At 68.3% G+C, this 21593-nt stretch overlaps 3 protein-coding genes and 2 non-coding genes across 5 annotated transcripts; 4 read left to right on the top strand and 1 right to left on the bottom strand.

Moving 5' to 3' along the window:
* Positions 1-264: 264 nt before the first annotated feature.
* CNGA4 (cyclic nucleotide gated channel subunit alpha 4) lies at positions 265-5364 on the bottom strand. The gene is made up of 6 exons (XM_059493989.1): positions 4547-5364; positions 3539-4034; positions 3064-3326; positions 2870-2976; positions 1369-2361; positions 265-1298 (listed from the first exon to the last, which is right to left on the bottom strand). Exons 1-6 carry the CDS (start codon positions 5362-5364, stop codon positions 265-267), a joined length of 3711 nt encoding a protein of 1236 aa, XP_059349972.1.
* FHIP1B (FHF complex subunit HOOK interacting protein 1B) lies at positions 4641-14456 on the top strand. Its single transcript, XM_059465872.1, is given in 14 exon segments — positions 4641-4678; positions 6791-7052; positions 7131-7379; positions 7756-8142; positions 9366-9524; positions 9604-9690; positions 9806-9973; positions 10143-10222; positions 10409-10581; positions 11223-11611; positions 11613-12159; positions 12228-12406; positions 12678-12840; positions 13968-14456. Coding segments are annotated over 13 exon segments (2991 nt in total). The 5' UTR covers positions 4641-4678; positions 6791-6914; the 3' UTR covers positions 14240-14456.
* Positions 14457-15953: 1497 nt separating this feature from the next.
* RPS11 (ribosomal protein S11) lies at positions 15954-18323 on the top strand. Its single transcript, XM_059466201.1, has 5 exons — positions 15954-16016; positions 16996-17127; positions 17301-17376; positions 17790-17919; positions 18165-18323. Exons 1-5 carry the CDS (start codon positions 16002-16004, stop codon positions 18286-18288), a joined length of 477 nt encoding a protein of 158 aa, XP_059322184.1. The 5' UTR covers positions 15954-16001; the 3' UTR covers positions 18289-18323.
* Positions 17462-17545, top strand: LOC132070417 (small nucleolar RNA SNORD35). Its single transcript, XR_009417981.1, has one exon. It is a non-coding gene; the product is annotated as a small nucleolar RNA SNORD35 (small nucleolar RNA).
* LOC132070416 (small nucleolar RNA SNORD35) lies at positions 17989-18078 on the top strand. The gene has a single exon (XR_009417980.1). It is a non-coding gene; the product is annotated as a small nucleolar RNA SNORD35 (small nucleolar RNA).
* Positions 18324-21593: the final 3270 nt, after the last annotated feature.

Genomic DNA, 21593 nt, shown 5'->3' with positions numbered 1-21593 from the left:
CGGCTCGGGGGGCTCGGGCGGCTCGCGGGGAGCGCTCCTGAGGCACCGGGCGGCGGCCGCCACCGCGGGTCGGTCACCGCTTCCCCCTGCTGCCCCGGGACGGGCGGCGGGGCCGGGGATCCCGAGCTGCTCACGGCCCCGAGACTCCGTGACCCTGACCCGGCCCCGTCCCCGTCCCGGCTCCTTCCTCTCCCGGTCCTGCAAGAGCAGCTGCCGGTGTCACCCACACCAGCGGTCGCTGCTGTGTCCCCCTCCGGTCACCCCTCAGTCCCGCGGCACCCCCGCCCCTCGTGGGACCCCCTGAGCCCCGGGGACATCCTGTGCCCCTGTGGATCTCTGTGCCCCGGAGGGACCCCGGGCCCTGCGCAGAGCCTGTGCCCTGCCGGGACCGTACATGGCACTGGGGCCTCGCGTCCCGATCTGCCTCCGTGCCCTGGGCAGCCCCTGCGCCCTGAGGGGAGCCTGTGCCTCCCCAGGGCCATACATGCCACGGGGACCTCGTGCCCCAATGCGACCCCGTGCCCTGTGGGGCCCCTGCACCGTGGGGGTACCGTGTGCTTTGGGAGCACCTGGCACGTCACTGGGACCCTGTGCCCTGTGGGCACCCTGTGCCTTGGAGGGGCCCTGCATCCCAGTACGACCCTGTCCTCCTGCGGAGTCTGGCTCCTGTGCCCTGGGGGCACCCCGCACCTCGGAGGGACCCGGTGCCCTGGGGGGACCGTGTGCCCTGAGGACATCCCGTGCCTCGGTTGAATCCTGCACTCTGGGGGGAGCCTGTCCCCCGGTAGGACCCTGTGGGCCGGGAGGCTGCTGCGGTGAGGCCGTTCCTGCTGTCCCGTCTGCCCGCACCGCTCTATCCCGCACCGCCCTGTCCCGCACGGCTCCATCCCGCACGGCTCTCTCCCTCCCCGCTCTGTCCCGCCCTGCCCTGTCCCGCCCCGCTCCGTCCCGCAGCTGCAGCCGTCCCTCGAGGCGCCGGACGCGCAGGGCCATGCGCAGGGCACTGGCCTCCAGCTGTGCCAGCAGCCGCGCCGCCCGCGTCTGGAGCCCCTCCAGGGCCGTCTCCAACCCCCGCAGCCGCCGCTCCGCCTCGGCCTCGGCCGCCAGCGCCGCCGCCTCGGCCCCGGTGTCCAGCTGGCCCATGCGGAGCAGCAGCTCCCGGCCCTTGGCCTCCATGGCGGCGCGGGCGCTGGGGAACTCGGCCAGCACCTCCGCCAGGTCCTCCTTGCCCAGGCAGAAGAGGTCCGAGTAGCCGATGCTCAGGATGTTGGCCGTGCGCCGGTTCCCGGCCACGTTGCCTGCGGGGCGGGGGCCGTGAGCCGAGGGCAGCGCACCGGGCAGGGCGCCGGGGCGCGGCGCGGGGCTCACCCTTGATGTTGATGAGGCTGATCTCGCCGAAGTAGAGCCCCGCGCCCAGCACGGCCAGCTGCGTGACGCCGTCGGCGGCCAGCACGGCCAGGCGGCCCTCGCGGATGAAGTACATCTCTCGGCCCACGTCCCCGCGCCGGCACACGAACTCGCCGGGCCCGAAGACCTGCGGCCGCAGGCGCAGCACCAGCTGCCGCAGCACGCCGCGCTCCCAGCCGCGGAACAGCCCCACTCGCCGCAGGGCCGCCAGGTGCACGCTGGCCGCCACCTCGGCGCGCAGCCCCCGCGGCAGGTGCCGCAGCACCCGCCACTCGGCCGGCGGCTTGCGCTGCGCCCGCAGGTGCTGGTGCCAGCGCGCCACCCGCGCCGCCAGCCGCCCGCCCGCGCCCCGCGCCCGCAGGTACCGCCGCACCGGGCCCGCCGCGGGGTACAGCGCGCTGCCGGCCGAGCTCAGGTTGACGATGACGGTGCTGATGCTGCCGGTGATGGTGGCGAAGCCCAGCACGGCCAGGAGGAAGCCGGCGGTGAGGAAGAGGAGCTCCTCCTCGCGCTGCGCCGGCGGCGTGTCGCCCACCATGGCCAGCACCAGCGTGGAGATGTAGAAGCTGTGCAGGTAGCGGCGCAGCAGCCGCGGGGAGCTGGGGCACACCCAGGGGTCGGCGCCCAGCCCCAGGCGCGCCGACAGCGCGAAGTAGAGGCAGGCGTGCCAGTGGATGCCCAGCAGCAGGTACAGCATCAGCTTGGCCATGCGGAAGGCGTTGGGCCATCCCGTGCGCGTCTCGCACCGGTCGAAGGCCTCGAAGAGCCGCGGCACCCGCAGACAGCGGTTGGCACGGGCCGCCGGCACCCCCGGCACCCTCGGCACCCCCGGGAGCAGGCACAGCAGCTCGGTGGGCAGCACGGCCACCACGTCCCAGGGGAAGCTCCAGGAGCCCAGATAGCGCCGCCGCGTACGCCTGGCGTCCCGCACCAGGATCCCGTCCTCCAGGAAACCTGGTGGGCAGCCAGGGCAGCCGTGGCACCCCGGGCACCCAGCCCTGCAGGGGCTGCTCCCCGTGATGGCAGAGGGGACCACGCAGGCGCCCAGCCCGGGGCACAGGGAGGCACAGGAACACTGGGTGGGCACCCTCGGGAGGTCGCTGGCGGCTCCCTGGGCTGCCATGGGGCTGGGGAGTGAGGGTGGGTGTGAAACTCGAGACCACCCACCCAGACACCCTCTGTGTGGGGCTGGGTGGTGGCTGTACCAGGTGGGAGTGCACACGTGTGTGTACGTACATGTACACACCTGCACGTGTGTGTGTGTGTGTGTACACACCTGTACCTGTGCGTCTGTGTGTGAGTGTACACACCTGTGTGTCTGTGAGGTTACACGCCTGTGTCTGAGTGTGTACGTACCTGTGTGTCTGTGTCTGCGTGTGCCTGTGTGTCTGTGTACACACCTGTACCTGTGTGTGTGTCTGTGTGTACCCCTGTGTCCGTGTGTCTGTCTGCGTGTCCGTACCTGTGTGGAGGTGCACGGCGATGTCCAGCAGGTACAGCACGTCGCTCAGCCCGTCCAGGGCCTGCCACAGCCCCGCGTGGGCCTCCTGCACCTCGGGGAAGCAGCACCTGGGGTACGAGTGGGGCATCGCTGGGACGGGGCCGGGACACCCCCACCCCAACCCCGACCCCAACCCCAACCCCACTGCCTGGCACCTGAGGATGAGGACGACCCAGTTGTAAAGGATGGGCAGCACCATGAGGCTGATCCATCGGTAGTGCCAGTCCCCGGCGGGGTCCAGGGTCCAGTTCCGGGGGGTGGCAGTGCGGCTGGGGGCACAGAGGGACTGGGGGTCACTCTGTCCCCATTTGGGGTCCAGGGTCCAGCTCCGGGGGGTGGCAGTGTAGTTGGGGGTGTAGAGGGATCGGGGGTCCCTCTGTCCCCATTTGGGGTCCAGTTCTGGGGGGTGGCAGTGCGGCTGGGGGCACAGGGGGACCGGGGGTCACTCTGTCCCCATTTGGGGTCCAGTTCTGGGGGGTGGCAGTGCGGCTGGGGGCACAGGGGGACCGGGGGTCCCTCTGTCCCCATTTGGGGTCCCTCTGTCCCCGCTCAGCCCGGCTGCCGGTGGCTCCGAGGCTCAGCCGCCCCCCAGCACCGGTGGGACTCAGGGGGTCCCTGCGGCGCCCCTACCCCACGCTCGCAGGAGGCGGCCGTGCCCCGCTCACCCCGTGCCGTGTCCGGTGCCGGTGCCAGCCCGGGCTGCGGCCATGGCTCAGCGGTGCTGCCGGGATGGAGCCCGGCCCAGCGGCGGGTCAGGACGGAGCCGAGGGTCCCGGTGGGGTCCTTCTCAGCGGGGATCCCGTGTGTCCCGGTAACCGGGGGTCCTGCACACCTGAGCACCTGCCGGGCGCTGCTGCCGGCCCCGGTGCCGGGCGCGGCTCCTCCAGGGTACCCGCGGCTCCTGCGACACCGGGCGTGTCCCAGCAACGAGGGGTCCCCAGGGCACCGCCGGCCCCGGGGACACCTGGGCGGAGCAGCCACCGTGCCAGCTCCGCCGGGCACGCCGGGGCACGGAGCCGTGGCCAGGTGTGCGGGGCCCAGGTGAGCTCCGGGAACAGCAGCCGGTGCCAGGCAGCGCCCGGGGCAGAGGCGGCGGCGGCGGCTCCCGGCACCTGGCACGGGCTGCCTGGCACAGAGGTGCCCGGTACAAGGTTATCTGCCACAAGGTGCCCAGGGCCAGGGAGAGCCCGTTTCTGGGGTGCCCGGCAGAGGGGTTCTGGGGGTCCCGGTACCGGGGTGCCCGGTTCCGAGGCGCTCAGTTCCGGGGAGTGCAGCGTGCAGGGGTTATCCGGTGCAGGGTTACTAAGGTATCCGGTTATCCGGTGCAGGGTTGCCCGGTACCGGGGTGCCCAGTTACAGGGGTGGCTGGGCAGCGCGGTGCCCGGTTCCGAGTGGTGCCCGTGCTGGGGCTCTCGGTGCCGGGAGTCCCGGCAGCTCGGTACCGCTGCCCGGCTTGGAGGGCTTCCCGGTTTCTGGGGATGCCCCGCTCCGGGGGTGCTCGTGCAGGGTACCCGGTGCCGGGGTGTCCCGGTACCGCCTGTCCCTGATCCCGGCTCCCGGTTCCCACGCGCCCCGGCCCCGCCCCACTCACGGCCTAGCCAATGAGCGCTCGGGCTTTCCCGGAGAGACCACGCCCACCGAGGGGTGTAGGCGTGTCCCCGTGCCGCGGTGGGCGTGGCCGTGCCGCGGTGGGCGTGGCCGCGCGCGCGGTGCGTCGGGCGCGGCGGGAAGATGGCGTCGGGAGCGCGGGGCCCGTGGCGGGGGCGGGCGGTGAGCGGCGGCGCCGGGCGGACCGGGAGCGGCCGGGGGGCGCCGGAGCGCCGGCGATGGGGACGCGGCGAGCGGGGACAGCGGGAGGGGGGGCGCGGGGAGCGGGGCGGGCCGCGGGGCAGGTCCAGCCGCCCTTGTGCCGCGGTGCCGGGGTGCCCGGGCCGCCGCCCGCCCTTGGCCGCGCGGGGCCGGAGGGACCGGCCCGGCCCGGGCGGTGTCGAGGGCGAGGGGCCGCGGCGGGGACGGGTCCGGGCGGGCCGCAGTGCCCAGGGGCGACGAGCCCCGTCCTGCGGAGGCCCGCGGAGTGCCGGGGGCTCCCGGGGGTGCCGGGGGGTCCCGGGGTCCCGGCCCCGCGCCCGACGCCTCCTGTGCCCTCCCCAGGTGCGGCGCTGACGGGACGGGACCGCCGCGACCTTGACCCAGGTAGGCGGCCCGGCCCCGCGGCATGCAGGGGCCCCGCTCCGGGTGACCCCGGAGCCCGAGGGCGTCCCGGTTCCTGCCATGGTGCCGGTGCTCCGCGGCTCCGGGATTGAGGATGCCCGAGTGAGCAGCGCCTTCCGCGGGCTGGGGAACCGCGGCCCGGGGCTGTGACAGCCCCTCGCCTCACCCGCACCGCCCTGGCGGCCCCTCGGTGACCCCCGCACGGTGCTTCGGTTCCCGGGTGCACCGGACGGGCCGGCGCTCATCGCCCACAACCTCCTGGCACTGGGAGCCATCCTCTGCCCATGGTGGCCGTGCCCCGGTGGCCCTGTCCCTGCCCTGGTGGCACCTGGTGTCCCTGTGCTCTCGGTGTCCTGCCTGCAGTGGCCCTGTCTCTGCCCTGGTGGCGCCTGATCACCCCCAGTGCTCTGGGTACTTGCTGCCTGGGCAGGTGCTCTCCCACCTCAGCCCGTCCTGGTGACACTGGGGTGACACTGAGCTGACACTGGGGTGACACTGGGGTGGAGCCACGGCCCTGTGCTGTGCCCCAGTGGCTGGGTGCTTTGGCATGTGACAGGCACAGCCAGCTTGGGGTGAGGGGCACTGGTACAGGACAGGAGTGGTGGCAGCGGGTGCCCCTGTCCCAGCAGCACGGCTCTGGCCGTGTGTCACACAGGTCCCTGCGCAGGGACACCACACTGTGGCCTTTGCCTCTGTTCCTGCAGGGCCGCAGGGCTGGCACTGCCCTGGCATTCAGTGGCTCTAACTTTAGCAGCCACACGAGCGCTGGCTGTGGGTGGGACGGGCTGAGCGGGGTATAAATAGACAGGCCCTGCCTGTGCTGTGTCCCACTGCCCCAGCTTCAGCCACTTTCCCTTCCTGCCTCTGTGGTTTGGGGCGTCTTTAATGGCTCTTTCACTTCCCCAAGCGCCGTGTAAGGGCTGTGGCACTGACTCTCAAAGCTACTGCCCTCCCCACAAGCTGATGGGGACCTGGGGGGCCCCTCTGGTGTCTCTGTGGTGTCTCTGTGCCCCTGGCACACCGGGGCTGTGGCTCTGGGGCTCAGTGCCGTGCAGGTGCCTGCGGTGGCAGTGCTGGTGCTGGGGCACGGGGCACTATAAATATCCTGGCAGTGCTGCCATGGGTGCTGCTGAGCATGGGGGTGGGCAGCTGTCCCAGCTGTCCTGGTGTCCCCGTGGCTGCTGGGCACGCCCCACACCCATGCTGGGCCAGTTCCCAGTTTAAAGTCCAGTCCTGGGTGTGAGCAGGGCTGGGATCCAGAGTCCTGCAGCCACCACTGCTCCGACATGCTTGCCCGGCCCAGTTCCCACTGCTGTCCCTCCTGCCTGCCTTTCCTCTCGATTGCCTTCCTTTCCTCCTGACTTTCTTCCTTCCTGGTTTCCCTCCTCTTCCCCTTTCTGCCTCCCTCCCCGCTGCTGGCCGTGAGGTCGGGCTGGCCATGGTTGGGCCGGGTGAGGTCGGGCTGGCCGTGGTTGGGCTGGCCGTGGTTGGGCTGGGTGAGGTTGGGCCAGGTGAGGTTGGGCCGGGTGAGGTCGGGCTGGCTGTGGTCGGGCTCGCTGTGGTCGGGCTGGCCGTGCTTGGGCCGGGTGAGGTCGGGCTGGCCATGGTCAGGCCGGCCGTGGTCGGGCTGGCCATGTTGGGCCGGGCTCTCTGATGCCCCTGTCCCTGCAGCCCGCTGGCAGCAGCATGGAGACAGGCCCCTGGCCCCCTGCCCGCTGCCCCGTGCCCCTGCGGTGGTGCCAGGCCGCGTGCAGCCCGGCTGGGGCGCCCCGGTGCCGCGCGTGACCCCGTGCCCATGGAGAGGATGAGCTGGCTGAGCAAGCTGACCCCACGGGCGGGCGGGCAGCGAGCCCCCCGCAGCGCCAGCCTGCAGCCCCCCGTCACCGCCGACCCCGAGACCTGCCTCATGGTCTTCAAGAACCACTGGGCGCAGGTGAGCGGGGCTGGGGGCGGCGAGGATCCCCGACCCTGCGGCCCCCAGCGCCCACTGCTGCCCCTCTCCCTCCCACAGGTGCTGCGGATCCTGGAGCGGCGCGGGAGCAAACCGGCCCCCGACGACCTCAGCGCCGTCCGCAACAACACCTACCAGATGCTGAACCTGCTGGCTGAGGACCGGCCCTGGGGGGACGGGGACAAGGACAGGGCACAGGGGGACGGGGACATGGCCTGCGGGCCCATCCTGGAGTTTGTGGCTGCTGAGAACCTGCTGGAGCGGCTCCTGTGCTGGCATCTGCAGGGCGACTTCACAGAGGAGAGGAAGGTCTGAGTGAGGGCTCTGCGCTGCCGGGGGTTTTCTGGGGACCTTGGGACAGGCTGGATCCCAAGGGTGAAGGTGCTGGGTTGGGGGTCAGCCAGGCCAAGGGTAGGGCACTGTCCCATGGCAAGTTCTGGTTGGGTTGGGGTTGAGACTGCCCAAGCCATCCTGGAAACTCTGTGGTGCTGGAGGAAATTCCTTGTGGAAGGAATTCCCTGCAGCCCTGTCCCAGATGGCGCAGGGCAGTGCTGGGATCCCCAGCCCTGGGGGGTTTCACAGCCACGTGGATGTGGCATCTGAGGCTGAGGCTGAGTGGGCTGCATTGTGCTGGATGAGCAGCAGGCCCGGGTGGTCTCTGTACCTTTGCTGTGCCTGTGTGCAGGTGGAGCAGCTGAAGCTGTACGAGATGCTGATCAGCCAGGCCCGGCAGCCCCTGCTGCGGCACAAGCCGGTGCTGACGCCGCTGCTGCGCCTGCTGAGCGTGTGCGCCGAGCCCGCCTCGGCCCCGCTGGAGAACAGCCTGGTGCTGCTGCTCAACCAGCTCTGCGTCTCCGTGGCGCGCGAGCCCGCCATCCTGGAGCTCTTCTTCCACAGCCACACGGACCAGGGCCCCGCCAACCTCATCATCTTCTCGCTCCTCATCCCCTTCATCCACCACGAGGGTGCGCGGGGCCAGCAGGCACGGGACGCGCTGCTGCTCATCATGGCCATGTCGGCCAGCAACCGCGCCGTGGCCCAGTCCATCACCGACAACTCCTACTTCTGCCCGGTATGGATCCTCCTGGGGCAGCGTTCCTCTCCTGGAGCAGCGTTCCCCTCCATGGGCAGCGTTCCCCTCCCCGTGGGGCAGTGTTCCCCTCCTGGGGCAGCGTTCCCCTCCATGGGGCAGCGTTCCCCTCCTGGGGCAGCGTTCCCCTCCATGGGCAGCATTCCCCTCCCCGTGGGCCAGTGTTCCCCTCCCTGGCGCAGCGTTCTTCTCCTGGGCCAGTGTTCCCCTCCTCGTGGGGCAGCGTTCCTCTCCCTGGGGCAGCGTTCGCCTCTATGGGCAGCATTCTCCTCCCCGTGGGGCAGCATTCCCCTCCTGGGGCAGCATTCCCCTCCTGGGGCAGCGTTCCCCTCCTCAGGGCAGCATTCCCCTCCCCGTGGGGCAGCATTACCCTCCTGGGGCAGCGTTCCCCTCCTGGGGCAGCGTTCCCCTCCTCGGGGCAGCATTCCCCTCCTGGGGCAGCGTTCCCGCGTTCCCCTCCATGGGCAGTGTTCCCCTCCCTGGGGCAGTGTTCCCCTCCTGGGGCAGCGTTCCCCTCCATGGGCAGCATTCCCCTCTATGGGCAGCGTTCCCCTCTCCGTGGGGCAGCATTCCCCTCTCCCTGGGGCAGCGTTCCCCTCCCTGTGGGGCAGCGTTCCCCTCCTGGGGCAGTGTTCCTCTCCTTGGGGCAGTGTTCCCCTCCTGGGCCAGTGTTCACCTCTATGGGCAGTGTTCCCCTCCCCAGGACTGTGCTGGGATCCTGCACTGCTGGCACAGGGTTGGGCAAGAGCCATGGACAGGCCTAGAGGGAAAAGTCCTGCCCTGGCCTGGGGATGGTGGGGGGCAGGGCTGGGGATTATGAGGGACTTGGGAATGATGGAAGCTGAGTGACGGAGAGCTTGCAAATGATAGAGGGCTTGGAGATGGTGGGGGGTCTGGGGCTGATGGAAGGTCTGCAAGTGATGGGGGGCTTGGAGGTGACAGAGTAGCCTGGAGATGATGGAGGGCTTGGGGATGAGGGGCCTGGGAGCAGGGTGCTTGGAGATGATGGGGGGACTTGGTGGTGATGGGAGGCTTGGGGATGGTGGAGGGCCCAGTGCAGTGGTGGATGCAGGGCCCAGCCCAGCTGCCCTGCCTGGAGCGCTGCAGTGGGGCAGGTCTGTGGGGCAGGCTCCTGGGCTTTGGGGAGGGCTGGCTGGGTGCAGCGGCCGGAGGGGCTGCGGGGCAGCAGAGCACGTGTGTTCCAGGTGCTGGCCACGGGCCTGAGCGCCCTGTACTCCTCCCTGCCCCGCAAGATCGAGGTGCGAGGGGACGACTGGCACTTCCTGCGGCGCGAGGACTGGATCGGCGTCTCCTCCCTCGTGCTCTTCATGAACTCGCTCGAGTTCTGCAACGCCGTCATCCAGGTGGGGCTGAGGGGCTGCGAGGGGCCGAGAGGGGCTCCCAGCCCCACAGGGGCTGCCTGACGCCCCTGCGGCCCCTCAGGTCGCCCACCCGCTGGTGCAGAAGCAGTTGGTGGATTACGTCCACAATGGGTTCCTTGTGCCCGTCATGGGGCCGGCGCTGCACAAGGTGAGGGACCCCCGGCAGCAGGGGTGGGATGGGGGTCTCCTGCCCGTGCCACAGCCCCTGCGGGTGGGCAGGGCCCCGTGGTGCCCGTCCCCAGCTGCCCGTGCCCCTCGTGCAGACCTCGGTGGAGGAGATGATTGCGAGCACGGCGTACCTGGACCTGTTCCTGCGCAGCGTCAGCGAGACGGCGCTGCTGAAAACCTTCCTGCGCTTCGTGCTGCTGCACCGGCACGACAACACCACCATCCTGGACACGCTGGTGGGCCGCATCAACAGTAACTCCCGGGTGAGCCCCGTGCCCCCTCGGCCCCCCAGCACCCTGTCAGCATCCTTATCCCATCCCCAGTGTCCCCATCCCTGTGCCATTCCCATCCCCTTCCCCTGTCCTGCCATGGGGTGGGTGGCACTGCCCCCTGCCCGCTCTGCTGCCCTCTGACACCTTGCACTGTCCCCAGCTGTGCATGGTGTCCCTGAGCCTCTTCCGGACGCTGCTCAGCCTCAACTGCGAGGATGTGATGCTGCAGCTGGTGCTCAGGTGAGGGAGTGAGATCATCTGCTGCTGGCCCACTCTGGGGCTTCTCTGGGATGGGCCTGGGGTGTTGTGCCAGGTGGGCATGCAGATGTGAGGCAGCCACATCATCTGCCCCACTGTGAAGGGGCTGGGGTCCTGTGCAGGGTCCCCGTGTGTCCCCTGCAGCTGCCCTGTGCCACCTGCCCGCAGGTACCTGCTGCCCTGCAGCCACGTGATGCTGAGCCAGAAGCGGGCGGTGCGGGACCTGGACATCTACGGGAAGACAGCGGCCAAGTTCCTGTCCCTGATCCCGCGCTGCTGCCGGCCCGAGAGCCCCCCGCCGCCCCGCGACCGGGACGAGGAGCCCCCCGCCCGGGCCAGGGGTACGCCACTGCGGCCCTCAGAGACCCCCACAGCCTTCCCGTGGCCCCTTGGACCCTGTACCAGCACTGAGCCCTCTCCCAGGGTCCCTGCAGCCCCTCAGACTCCTTTCCTACCCTGGCTTGGCACTGAGCTGTCCCATGCTGTCCCTGTGACCCTTAGACCCCATCCCCCTCCTGGCTTGATGTGGGGCCCTCTCCTGGGGTCTCCATGGCCACTTGTAACCCGCCCCTGCTCCAACTTGTTGATAGTCCCAGCTGTGCCATCCCTATGGCCCCCTCAAACCGTGGCCCATCCTATCCCATTGCTGAGCTCTGCCTTGCTGTCCCCTTGGACTCTGTCCCAGCTCAGCGCTGAGCCCCTGGTGCCATTCCTGTGGCAGCTTGAGCCCCATCCCACCCCATCCTGCCACAGTCCTCCGTGCCGTGCCATGCCGTGCCATGCCATCCCCCCACATACCGGAGCCTGTCCTGGCACTGGGCTCTCCTGTGCCACCTCTGCAGCCGCTGGGACCTCGTTCCTCCGCCAGCTGAGCTTTGTGCCACCATCCCTGTGGCACCTGGAATTCCCCCAGCCCCAGCCTGGTGTTGACTCCCGGTCCTGACCCCCGTGCTGACCCCGGTGCTGCCCCGTGTCCCCGCAGGCCACGGCAGCCCCGGCGCAGACGCGCCCCCGGCCCCGAAGCCCTCGACGCCGTCGCGCCTGTCGTTCTTCATGCGCCAGGCCGGCAGCGCGGCGCCCGCCGAGGCCGCGGCCCCCCGCTCGCCCGGGCCCCCCGCGGGCAGCCCGGCCCGGCCCGGGCCCCGGGACGAGGTGGCCGAGCTGGACAGGAACTACCTGGAGTACTTGCGGGACGCGCGGCACAGCATCGACCGCTGCGCCTGGGCCTGCCGCGTGTGGTCGGCGCCCTACGACGGCGAGGAGCCGCGCGCCCCCGAGCCCGACAGCCCCCCGGGACGGCCCCCCACGCCACGGACTAAGAAGCGGGGGCTGCCCGAGGAGGGGGCGCGGGAGGCGCCGGGGGGGGGCCCTGGGGGACGACGAGCCGCGGGCGGGGGGGCCCGGCCCCGAGCCCCGCGAGGGGGGGACGCTGCTGAACGGGGCGCACGGGGCGGCCGAGCCGGGGCGGCCCGAGGGGGACGTGGCGGTGAAGAAGGTGCGCCGCAGCCCCCAGGGCGAGGGGGAGGGCGGGGGGGGCGCTCCGAACGGGGCCGCTGGGGCGCGGCCGCCCGGCTGGGAGCCCCTGCCCTCGGTGGACTCGCTGCTGGAGGAGCTGCTGGCCCGCGTGCCCGCCGAGCCCCCGGGCGCCGGCGTCTCCATCGAGACCTTCACCGAGGAGCTGCGGGAGATCGAGGCCGAGATGCAGAACGGGGGCGTGGGGGGCGCCCCGGCCGCCCCCACGGAGCCCCCCGAGCCGCCCCTGTCCCACGAGGAGGAGGAGGCCTTCGCCAGCTTCGCCGCGCTGCCCGAGGGGGACGCGGGCACCGGGCGGGCGCCGCCGCGGCCCCCGGACCCCCTGGCGCAGGTGGTGGCCAGCCCGCCGCGGGCGGTGGGGCCGCCCCCCAGCCAGCCCTTCACAGGTGGGCACGGGGGCACGGCGAGGGTCCCGGCTCCCTGCGGGCCCTGCCTGACCCCGCCGTGTCCCCAGGCCCCTTCGTGTCGGTGCTCTTCGGGAAGCTGGAGAACATGCCCCACAACTCGCTCTATGTCAACTTCCTGCTGACCGGGCTGGTGGCCCAGCTGGCCTGCTACCCCCAGCCCCTGCTGCGCTCCTTCCTGCTCAACACCAACATGGTCTTCCAGCCCAGCGTCAAATCCCTGCTCCAGGTGCGGCCCCTGGGGAGCCCCTGCCCTCATGGAGTCACGGGAGGGTGTTGGAAAGGCTTTTAACCCTTTTTAACCCCAAGATTGCTGAGTTTGCCCTGTGCTGCCCAGCCCACCCCTGCCCCATGTCCCCCATGGCTGGAACCCCCTCTGGATCCCCTGTTACTGCAGAGACCCCCCCCCCATTCCTGTTGGGGTACCCTGTGCTGAAGGGAACACCCCATCTGATGGGGACCCCTGTTCCTGTGGGGACCCCCGTGCTGTGGTCCTGCAGGTGCTGGGCTCGGTGAAGAACAAGATCGAGAGCTTCGCTGCCACTCAAGAGGATTTCCCAGCGCTGCTCTTCAAGGCCAAGAAGTACCTGATTGCCCGGGGGCGGCTGGACTGGGCCGAGGGGCCCGGGGCTGTCCCGGCCCTGCGGCGCGCCGACACCCTGGGTGAGGACATGGCTGGGGACTGGTGTCTGCATGGGGGCTGGGGTCAGCCTGGGGGCTGGGGGCTGCCTGGGGGGCTGTCCCTGCCCTGTGGCGCACCGACACCCTGGGTGAGGACATGGCCCTGGCTGCGGGGCTGGGGTCTGCCTGGGGGGCTGGGGGCTGCCTGGGGGGCTGCGAGTTCTGCAGGCAGCTGGGACAGGCATGTGGGGCTGGGGGCTGTACACTGTGTGTTGCCCGGGGTCTGGGGTCTGCACAGTGTGTAGTGCAGGGGGTGAGGGCTGCATGGCAGGGCTGGGGTCTGCACAACAGGCTGCACTGTGCAAGGGGCTGGTTGGTGGCCGGTGGGGTGGGCTGGGGGTTGCTTTGGGAGTCTGGTGTGTGGGTGGGGTGAGGCGTCTATGCAGGGACTGGGGAGGGGGCCTGGCGGTTGTGTGTTGTGTGATAAGGAGGGTTGGAGATGGTGTGGGGGAGCTGAGGGCTGCACTGGGGGCTGGGTGCCGTCCCCTCTGTGTGTGCACAGGCACGAGCTGTCCCTGGGCTCCGGGCTGGGGTCTGGGCTGGGGGCTGCACTGGGGGCTGTGTGCCTGGGTGCCTGGGCTGGGGGCTGCGCTGGGGGCTGTGCTGTGTGTCCCTGTCCCCCAGCCCCTGTCCCTGACCCCCCGTGCCCCCAACCCGCAGCCGGAAGCCATCCCTGGGGTCCGGGCTGGGGGCTGCACTGGGGGCTGTGCTGGGTGCCCCTGTCCCCCCAGCTGGTGTCCCAAGCCCGCAGTCAGAAGCCGTCCCTGGGGTCTGGGTGCCCGGGCTGGGGGCTGTGCTGGGGCCATGTGCCTGGGCCGGGGGCTGTGCTGGGGGCTAGGGCTGTGCTGTGTGTCCCTGTGCCCCAGCCCCTGTCCCTGACCCCCCGTGCCCCCAGCCTGCAGTCGAAAGCTGTCTCTGGGGTCTGGGTGCCCAGGCTGGGGGCTGTGCTGTGTGTCCCTGACCCCCTGCACACCCCAGCCTGCAGCCGGAAGCCGTCCCTGGGGTCCGGGCTGGGGTCTGCACTGTGTGCCCGGGCTGGGGGCTGCGCTGGGGGCTGTGCTGTGTGTCCCTGTGCCCCAGCCCCCGTCCCTGACCCCCCGTGCCCCCAGCCCGCAGCCGGAAGCCGTCCCTGGGGGAGCTGCTGCTGCGGCACGCCAACAGCCCGACGCGGGCGCGGCAGGCGGCGCAGCTGGCGCTGCAGGGGCTGCGGGACGGGGGGCTGCACCCCCTGGGACCCCCGGCGCGGCACGGCGAGGCCCTGCGAGTGCGCAACGCCGTCTACTGCGCCGTCATCTTCAGCGAGTTCCTCAAGGAGCTGGCCGCCATCGCCCAGGCCCACGCCGTCACCTCGCCGTTCCTCACCGAGCCCCCCGAGGAGTGAGCCCCCTTTTTAACCCGGACCTTTTTAATTTATTGGGGCGGCGCGGGGCCGGGCCGGGCCGCACCGTGGCCGGCCCCGCCGCCGCCGGGGGAGCAGGGCAGGACCCTGGGGAGCCCCGGGGCTCGCAGGGCGGGGGGCGCGGGGCGGGCTGGCTCTGCCCCCTCGGCTCCGCCGGCCGGCCGCTCTCTATGCAAGCCCCGGGGCTGGGCTGGGCGGGCTGTGCATGGGGAGGGCTGTGTGTCTGTGCTGTGTAAACCCTTGGCAATAAAGGGTCTGATTGAGGGCGGCGCCTCCCGGGGCTCTGTGCGGCGCTCAGCGTGGGGGTCAGCCAGGGCCCGCCTGCACGGTGGGGTGCCTGTCCCGCTGCTGGCCTGGGACAGCCCTGTCTGCTCTGGGCGTCTGGGGGTCTGTGGGCAGCACAGGCCCTGGCTGAGGCTGTGACTGTCAGGGACAGCAGGCAGCTCGTGGAGCAGGTGCCAGCACTGGCTCCCAGGTGCCACCGCAGTTCCCATCCAGCACCAACCCCTGGGGACACCGCCAGGACCCCCTCATGGCCCTCACACAGAGGTTTCCCACTGTTCCTGGGGTGAGGGTGGAGATGTAGATAATTAGGATGGGATGGGGATGAAGATGGGGGTGGGATGGAATGAGGCTGAAGGGGATGGAGCCCCATTGGTGGGGATAGCCAGTGGTGGTATCTCCTGGGGGGTTCTAGGGGTACTGAGCCCTCTGGGCCATGGCTCCATTCTGTGTCCCAAACACCCCCTGGCTGTGTGACCTGTGGGAACAGGGACTGGACAATCTCTGGATTTCAGTACTTGTCTTTATTCCTGTGAGTTTCTCCAGCTTTTCTCCAGCTGCACGGGTGCTCCGGGCAGAGTGGGGTGAGTTGTATCCAGCCTTGCCCTAGCAGTGTGCAATGTCAGCCAGCCAGCAAAGGGACACGGAGCCAGCCCGGGCCAGAACCTGGGGGTGCTGCCTGCGTTAGCTGCACTTCCAGCCCTGCAGCCGAGCCTTTTCACAACTGCCAATCCATCTGTGACCAAGTCCCACTCACCTCTTGGGGGTTTTGCCCCACGTGAGGTCCTGTCTGTAGCAGAGACAGTGCGGCCAGCAAGGCAGGGAAGCGCCCTGTGCCGGCACTGCTGAGGCCACACCTCGAGGGCTGGATCCATCAGTTCAGGAAGGACAGGGAGGGGCTGGAGCGTGTCCAGGGCAGGGGTGGAGATTTCCTGAGGGAGCTGGGAAGGGGCTGCAGAATCCCTGAGGGAGCTGGGAAGGGGCTGCAGAATCCCTGAGGAGCTGGAAGGGGCTGGGGCTGGAGCAAAGGAGGCTCAGGGGCCCTCGTGGCTCTGCACAAGTCCCTGCCAGGAGGGCACAGCCGGGGGGGTCGGGCTCTGCTCCAGGGAACAGGGACAGGAGCAGAGGGAGCGGCCTCAGGCTGGGCCAGGGCAGGCTCAGCTGGGACAGCAGCAGCAATTTGCCCATGGAAAGGGAGCTCAGGCCTTGGCAGGGGCTGCCGGGGGGGGTTTGCAGTGCCCATCCCTGCAGGTGTCCCCTGCAGCCGGCACACGGAGGGCACAGCCGGGGCTCTCGGGCCCGCTCCGTTCCCGCTCCCCTCAGGAATTCCGGGCCCGTTCCCGCCTTTCCGGCCCCGCCGCGGCACCCCGGCCGCGTGACGTCACTTCCTGCCCCTGGCCCGTCCCCGGGTTAACCCGCGCCCCGCGCGCTTCGCGGCCTCTTTCCGGCCGCGCTCGCCAAGATGGCGGACACGCAGGTGGGCGCTGCGCGCGGCCCGCGGGACAGGCCCGGGATAGCCCGGCACCGGCCCGGGATAGCCCCGGGGGGACCCTCAGGGGGTGATACCGGCCCAGCAGTGGTGGGGGGTGCGGGGAAGGCGGCCCGGACCGGGGAGGGGCGGCGGGAGGGGCGCTCGGTGCCTTAAGGGCGTGAGGAGGTACTGAGGGGGCGGCGTGGGGGATCTCGGTGTGCAGACCCGTTCCCCGCGGGGGACCCGTTCCCCGGGGTCGGTGGAGCGAAGGGGAGCCGGAATCCCGGAGCCGGCGAGGCCGGGGATGTCTCGATGGGCCGGGGTTTGGGGAGGGGGCGGCTGTCGGTGCTCCGGGATGGCGGGGGAGCGCAGAGGGTGCCGCGCTCCGGGGTTTCGGGGCGGCGGAAACCTCCGTGCCCTGGGCTTTACCCAGGGTGGGGGGCATGTTTCGGGGCAGGGGGCGGAGGAGCGGGCGGAATCCCGGTGCCCTACGGGTGCGGGCTAGGGGAGCAGAGCGGTCCGTGCCCGGAGCTCGGGACGGGCCTCGGTGCCCCGAGTTTGGGGGAGGGCAGAGGATCCGGTGTCCCGGGGCTGGAGGGAAGGATGTGGGGGCTCTGGGGTTTTGTGGGGTATCGTCAAGCGAGATGTAAGTTAGAATTAAGAAGGAAATATTTCACAGAAAGAGTGGTCAGATACTGGAATCATTTACCCAGTGAGGTGGTGGAGTCATCATCCCTTGAAGAATTCAAAAAAAGACTGGATGTGGCACTTGCTGCCATGATCTAGTTGAACAGTTAGAACATCGGCTGGACTTGATGATCTTATAGGTCTCTTCCAGTCTTGAACTTCTGTGATTCTGTGATCGGTGCCCCGGGGCCGGGCTCACTCGGTGCTGAGTTCCTCCTCTTGCCGGGGGTCCCGGTGCCCGGCTGCCCGCGGGGCCCGGCTCCCCCCGGTGCTGATTGCCCGTTGCCTGCCCCCACAGACGGAACGCGCCTACCAGAAGCAGCCGACGATCTTCCAGAACAAGAAGCGCGTGCTTCTGGGTGAGGGCGGCAAGGAGAAGTTGCCCCGCTACTACCGCAATGTGGGGCTGGGCTTCAAGACCCCCAAGGAGGTGAGGGGACTGGGCTGGGGGCTGTGGTGCGATGGCTCCGTGGTGGCCTTGGCAGTGCTGCTTAGACTCGAGGCCTCTGCTGGCTTTCCCCACCTGTGTGTGAGTGCTCTCTGGGCTCTGCTGGCACCTGGGCTGTGTGTGTGTGCCCACCTGACGCTCACCTGTCTCTGCAGGCCATCGAGGGCACCTACATCGACAAAAAGTGTCCCTTCACGGGCAACGTCTCCATCCGGGGCCGCATTCTCTCAGGTGAGCTGGAGCCTCCCCGGAGGAGTGCCGGGGCAGGTGTGTGGGGCAGGTAGCCAAGGTAAGCCAGCCCCGAGGGTCCTGGAGCCGCAAATGATGGCAATCTCACGATGGTCTGCCGAGCCCGCGTGGGCATGACGACACTGCCACAAGGCTGTACTGATGCTGTGACGGGACCAGGTGTGCTGGGGGCACGTGGGGTGGGGTGTGGTGCTGTGGGGAGCGTTAGCAGGTGTGTCAGAAGGGTTTGGAGAAGAGCCAGGGTGGGGTTTGTAGCAGAAACGGGGAGGCTGTGGGCTGGCACTGAGGGCCATGAACAAGGGGAGGCTCCTGGAGCTGGTGCCTGTCGCTGCCAGGTGGCACGGGGATCCTGGCAGTGCCCTTGCAGCCCCTCGGGCGTGTGTCCCCCGTTGCAGGTGTGGTGACCAAGATGAAGATGCAGCGCACCATCGTCATCCGCCGCGATTACCTGCACTACATCCGCAAGTACAACCGCTTCGAGAAGCGCCACAAGAACATGTCCGTGCACCTGTCCCCCTGCTTCAGGTGCGTGCTGGCCCTGGGCCGTCCCCACACCTGGCAGGGACACAGCCTGTCCTCCTGGAGCCTGCCCACAGGTCATGATGTTCAAACTCACGATGGTCTGCAGAGTGCCCCGGCTGGGGGGCTGCTGACAATGCCTCTGGCATCCACTGAACCAGGGGCAGGTTCCAGGCACTGGCTGTGCCAGGAGGAGGCTCTGGGGGCCAGGTGAGCCCCAGGAGCTCCCTGACCCCCAGGTGTCATTGCAGGGACGTGCAGATCGGGGACATCGTGACGGTGGGCGAGTGCCGCCCCCTCAGCAAGACCGTGCGCTTCAACGTGCTCAAGGTGACCAAGGCTGCCGGCACCAAGAAACAGTTCCAGAAGTTCTGACACCTGTGGGAGCAATAAATGTTGGGAAAGTGGAACCCCCTGTGTGTGAGCTGAATGACTTGTGTGTGGTGCAGCCTGGGACCGGTGACGTGTGGGCTCGGCTGTGTGCTGCTGGGCACAGGTCACAGCACAAGGTCACAGCTCAGGTGTGTGCTGCTGGGCACAGGTCACAGCTCAGGTGTGTGCTGCTGGGCACAGGTCACAGCAGAGGGCTCAGGTGTGCTGCTGGGCACAGGTCACAGCACAAGGGGACACTGCAGCTGCTCTTGTCCCCTGCTGTGCCCCAGGTCAGTGTGGTTTGTTCTGGGCTGTGTCTGCCTTCCCAGTGCTGCTGCAGCAGGTGCTGGGTGTGGTTTTGGTAATAATTCAGAGTGTGGAGTGACCTGGTGGTGACAGGGCCAGGCCCTGAGGGTCCTCCTCAGCAGGAATGAGGGGTTCAGCACTGGTGGCAGCACCTGGGGCGAGCTCTGGCGGTGTCACCTTCACATTGAAGTGTCCAAGGCCAGGTTGGACAGGACCTGAAGCATCCTGTCCCTGCCCATGCAGGGGGTGGAACTGGGTGAGCTTTAAAGGTCCCTCAGCCCAAACTGATTCCAGGACCTCTGGCTGCCTCACCTGCTCCAGGTGAGCCACACACCTTTGGCTGTGGGCTGGAGCTGCAGCTCCAGGGTGGAGCTGGAGCCACTCTTCCTGCTCAGACTCCTGAAGGAAAGCTCTCTGTTTGAGGTAAGTTCACACAATTCCCAGCAAATTCAGATTTTTGGGGCTTGGTGGCATCCGTGGCTGTGTTCCTGGTCCTGCCAGAACCACGGGACTGTGCACTGAAATCAGAGAGCAGTGCAGCACCAGGGACCCGGTGCAGGGACAAACGAGAGTTTCCAGCTGGTTGGGGGTTTCCTGCTGGTGTCCAGTGCCAGGAGGTGCCAGGGGTGCCCTGGGGCTCATGCCCAGGTGCCAGGGGTCCTGGGTTACCTGAACCTGCTGTCCTGGGGGCTCCCAGAATGGGGCTGGGTCCTGCTGCAGGGCCCCCCTCGCTGTCCAGCTGCGGTCTGTCAGCACCGAGGGGTTTGGGAGCACTGGCCTGGTGCAAACCTCATTTGTGATGATTCCTGTGGCAGCTCTGTGCCCTCAGCTGCCCTGGGCTGACCCTTCCCGGGGCCAAAAGCCACTGGGGTTTTTCTCTGAGCCCTGCAGCACTGAGGGTTTGTGCTGTTTGTGCTGTTTTTGTGCTGTTTGCCCCCACAGTTCCCCCAGGGCCAGGACACAGCACAGGCTGCTTGGAGCCTGCATCCCCCACACCTCAATCCCCAATTATTTGCTCTTTGGGAGATTATCCCAAGCCTTCATCCCGGAGTGATTAGTCCTCCTCCTGCGCTCCCTGAAGCAGATTTGCCTGGCTAATGCGCCTCCCCTGTGAATTACCCCAGCAGGCTGGTTTTATCCCAAACTGTGATTTCAGTGGGGGTCTGAGCTGGGGGTGGGCTGTGTCACCCCTGCTGGGAGCTGTGGGGCCCTGCTGCACCCCAGAACTGGCACAGGGACAGCTCATGCTAAAAGCTTTCCCTCTTAATCCCTCCTAATCCCTCCTAAACCCTCAGGACGTGCTCAGAGCTGCTGCATTTGGGTTTTTCAGGGAGGCAGCTCCCAGCAGTGGTGAGGGGAGTGATTTGTGTCCCTTGGGGACCCCCATTTCCCCACCCCTGGGTTTCACCTTCTCACAAACAAGGGACCAACCCCTTCCTGTGGCAGGAGTGGGGCACTTTGTCCTTTCCTGCTTTGCTGCAGAGCGGGAACTGCTGCCTTTGGGGCTGTGGGGACCGGAGGGTGCTCTGGCACAGCAGAGCCAGCCTGGCTGCTCCGTGCCCCCAAGGAGCCCCAGCCTGGCACAGCAGAGCCCCAGCCTGGCACAGCAGAGCCAGCCTGGCTGCTCCGTGCCCCCAAGGAGCCCCAGCCTGGCACAGCAGAGCCCCAGCCTGGCACAGCAGAGCCAGCCTGGCTGATCTGTGCCCCCAAGGAGCTCCAGCCTGGCACAGCAGAGCCCCAGCCTGGCACAGCAGAGCCAGCCTGGCTGATCTGTGCCCCCAAGGAGCTCCAGCCTGGCACAGCAGAGCCCCAGCCTGGCACAGCAGAGCCAGCCTGGCTGATCTGTGCCCCCAAGGAGCTCCAGCCTGGCACAGCAGAGCCCCAGCCTGGCACAGCAGAGCCAGCCTGGCTGATCTGTGCCCCCAAGGAGCTCCAGCCTGGCACAGCAGAGCCCCAGCCTGGCTGCCCACGCCCCAGGAGCTGCTGGCTGCTCCTTTGCCCTGGCCATGGCCCTGCCAGGCTGGAGCAGAGCCCCCATTCCATCCCGAGGGCTCACATCGCCAGCCTCATCCCCACCCAGCTCTCTCCAGGCTGGCACATTTGGGATGAATTCCCCTGCCAGGCAGCCCAGTTACTGTCACTGCCTTTGCTCCAGCTGCCAAAGGGGCCCCTGACCTGATCATTCCCTGTCACAAAGTGGGAATTTGCCCCCCTTGGGCTGACTGTGGCGCCTCTGCTTTCAGTCCAAAGTTCCCAAAAACAGAGACATCTGTGCATCTAAGGGGCTCCTGATTCCAAGGTGGAGCTCCCCAATTCCGATTTGTCCAAGCTGGGAAGGACCTTAAAATCCACCCAGTGCCACCCCTGCCATGGCAGGGACACCTCCCACTGTCCCAGTGCCCAGCCTGGCCTTGGGCACTGCCAGGGGTGCAGGGGCAGCCCCAGCTGCAGGGTCCCACGGACACCTGTGTGGTGTTTTCAGGGACCCTGTGGCAGGAAGGAAATGATGAATCTGACTCCATGTTCTTAGAAGGCATATTATTATATCACATTACATTACATTATATATATTATATATATTATATTATTTATTTTTATTGTATTATATTATTTTTATGATATTATACTAAACTATGCTCTAGAATAGAGAAAGGATACAGACAGAAGGCTAAAAGATACTAAAGAAAACCTCATTACTCTTTCCAGAGTCTGACACAGCTTGGCTGTAATTGGCCAATGAGTAAAAACAATTCACCCGTTGGATAAACAATCTCCAACCACATTCTGAAGCAGCAAAACACAGGAGAAGCAAATTAGATAATTATTGTTTTCTTCATTCTCTGAGGCTTCTCAGCTTCCCAGGAGAGCAACCCTGGGCAAAGAGGATTTTTCAGAGCACATGATGGGGACAGCCCTGGTGCCCAGCCCAGCTCCAGGCCCTCAATCCCAGCCTGGGGCAGTGGCGACGTGCTGGGCTCCTCGTGGAGCTGCAAATCCCTGTC

The sequence above is a fragment of the Ammospiza nelsoni genome, chromosome 2 (genome assembly GCF_027579445.1).
Source record: "Ammospiza nelsoni isolate bAmmNel1 chromosome 2, bAmmNel1.pri, whole genome shotgun sequence".
Lineage (NCBI taxonomy): Eukaryota > Metazoa > Chordata > Aves > Passeriformes > Passerellidae > Ammospiza > Ammospiza nelsoni.
Note: the sequence above shows the minus strand (reverse complement) of the source record. Positions and strands in the feature narration are given on the sequence as shown.

What these genes read in the sequence shown, in the direction of transcription:
- CNGA4 (XM_059493989.1), bottom strand. Translation starts at nt 5,364, where the DNA reads ATGAGCGCCGGCCCGTCCGGTGCACCCGGGAACCGAAGCACCGTGCGG. An exon ending in GGACACGCCTACACCCCTCG is followed by an intron (nt 4,035 to 4,546) that starts GTGGGCGTGGTC and finishes CCTCTGTGCCAG; the next exon opens with GCAGCCCGTGCCAGGTGCCG. An exon ending in CGCCGTGCACCTCCACACAG is followed by an intron (nt 2,362 to 2,869) that starts GTACGGACACGC and finishes GCTGCCCACCAG; the next exon opens with GTTTCCTGGAGGACGGGATC.
- RPS11 (XM_059466201.1), top strand. An exon ending in GCTTCAAGACCCCCAAGGAG is followed by an intron (nt 17,128 to 17,300) that starts GTGAGGGGACTG and finishes CTGTCTCTGCAG; the next exon opens with GCCATCGAGGGCACCTACAT. An exon ending in CCGGGGCCGCATTCTCTCAG is followed by an intron (nt 17,377 to 17,789) that starts GTGAGCTGGAGC and finishes CCCCCGTTGCAG; the next exon opens with GTGTGGTGACCAAGATGAAG.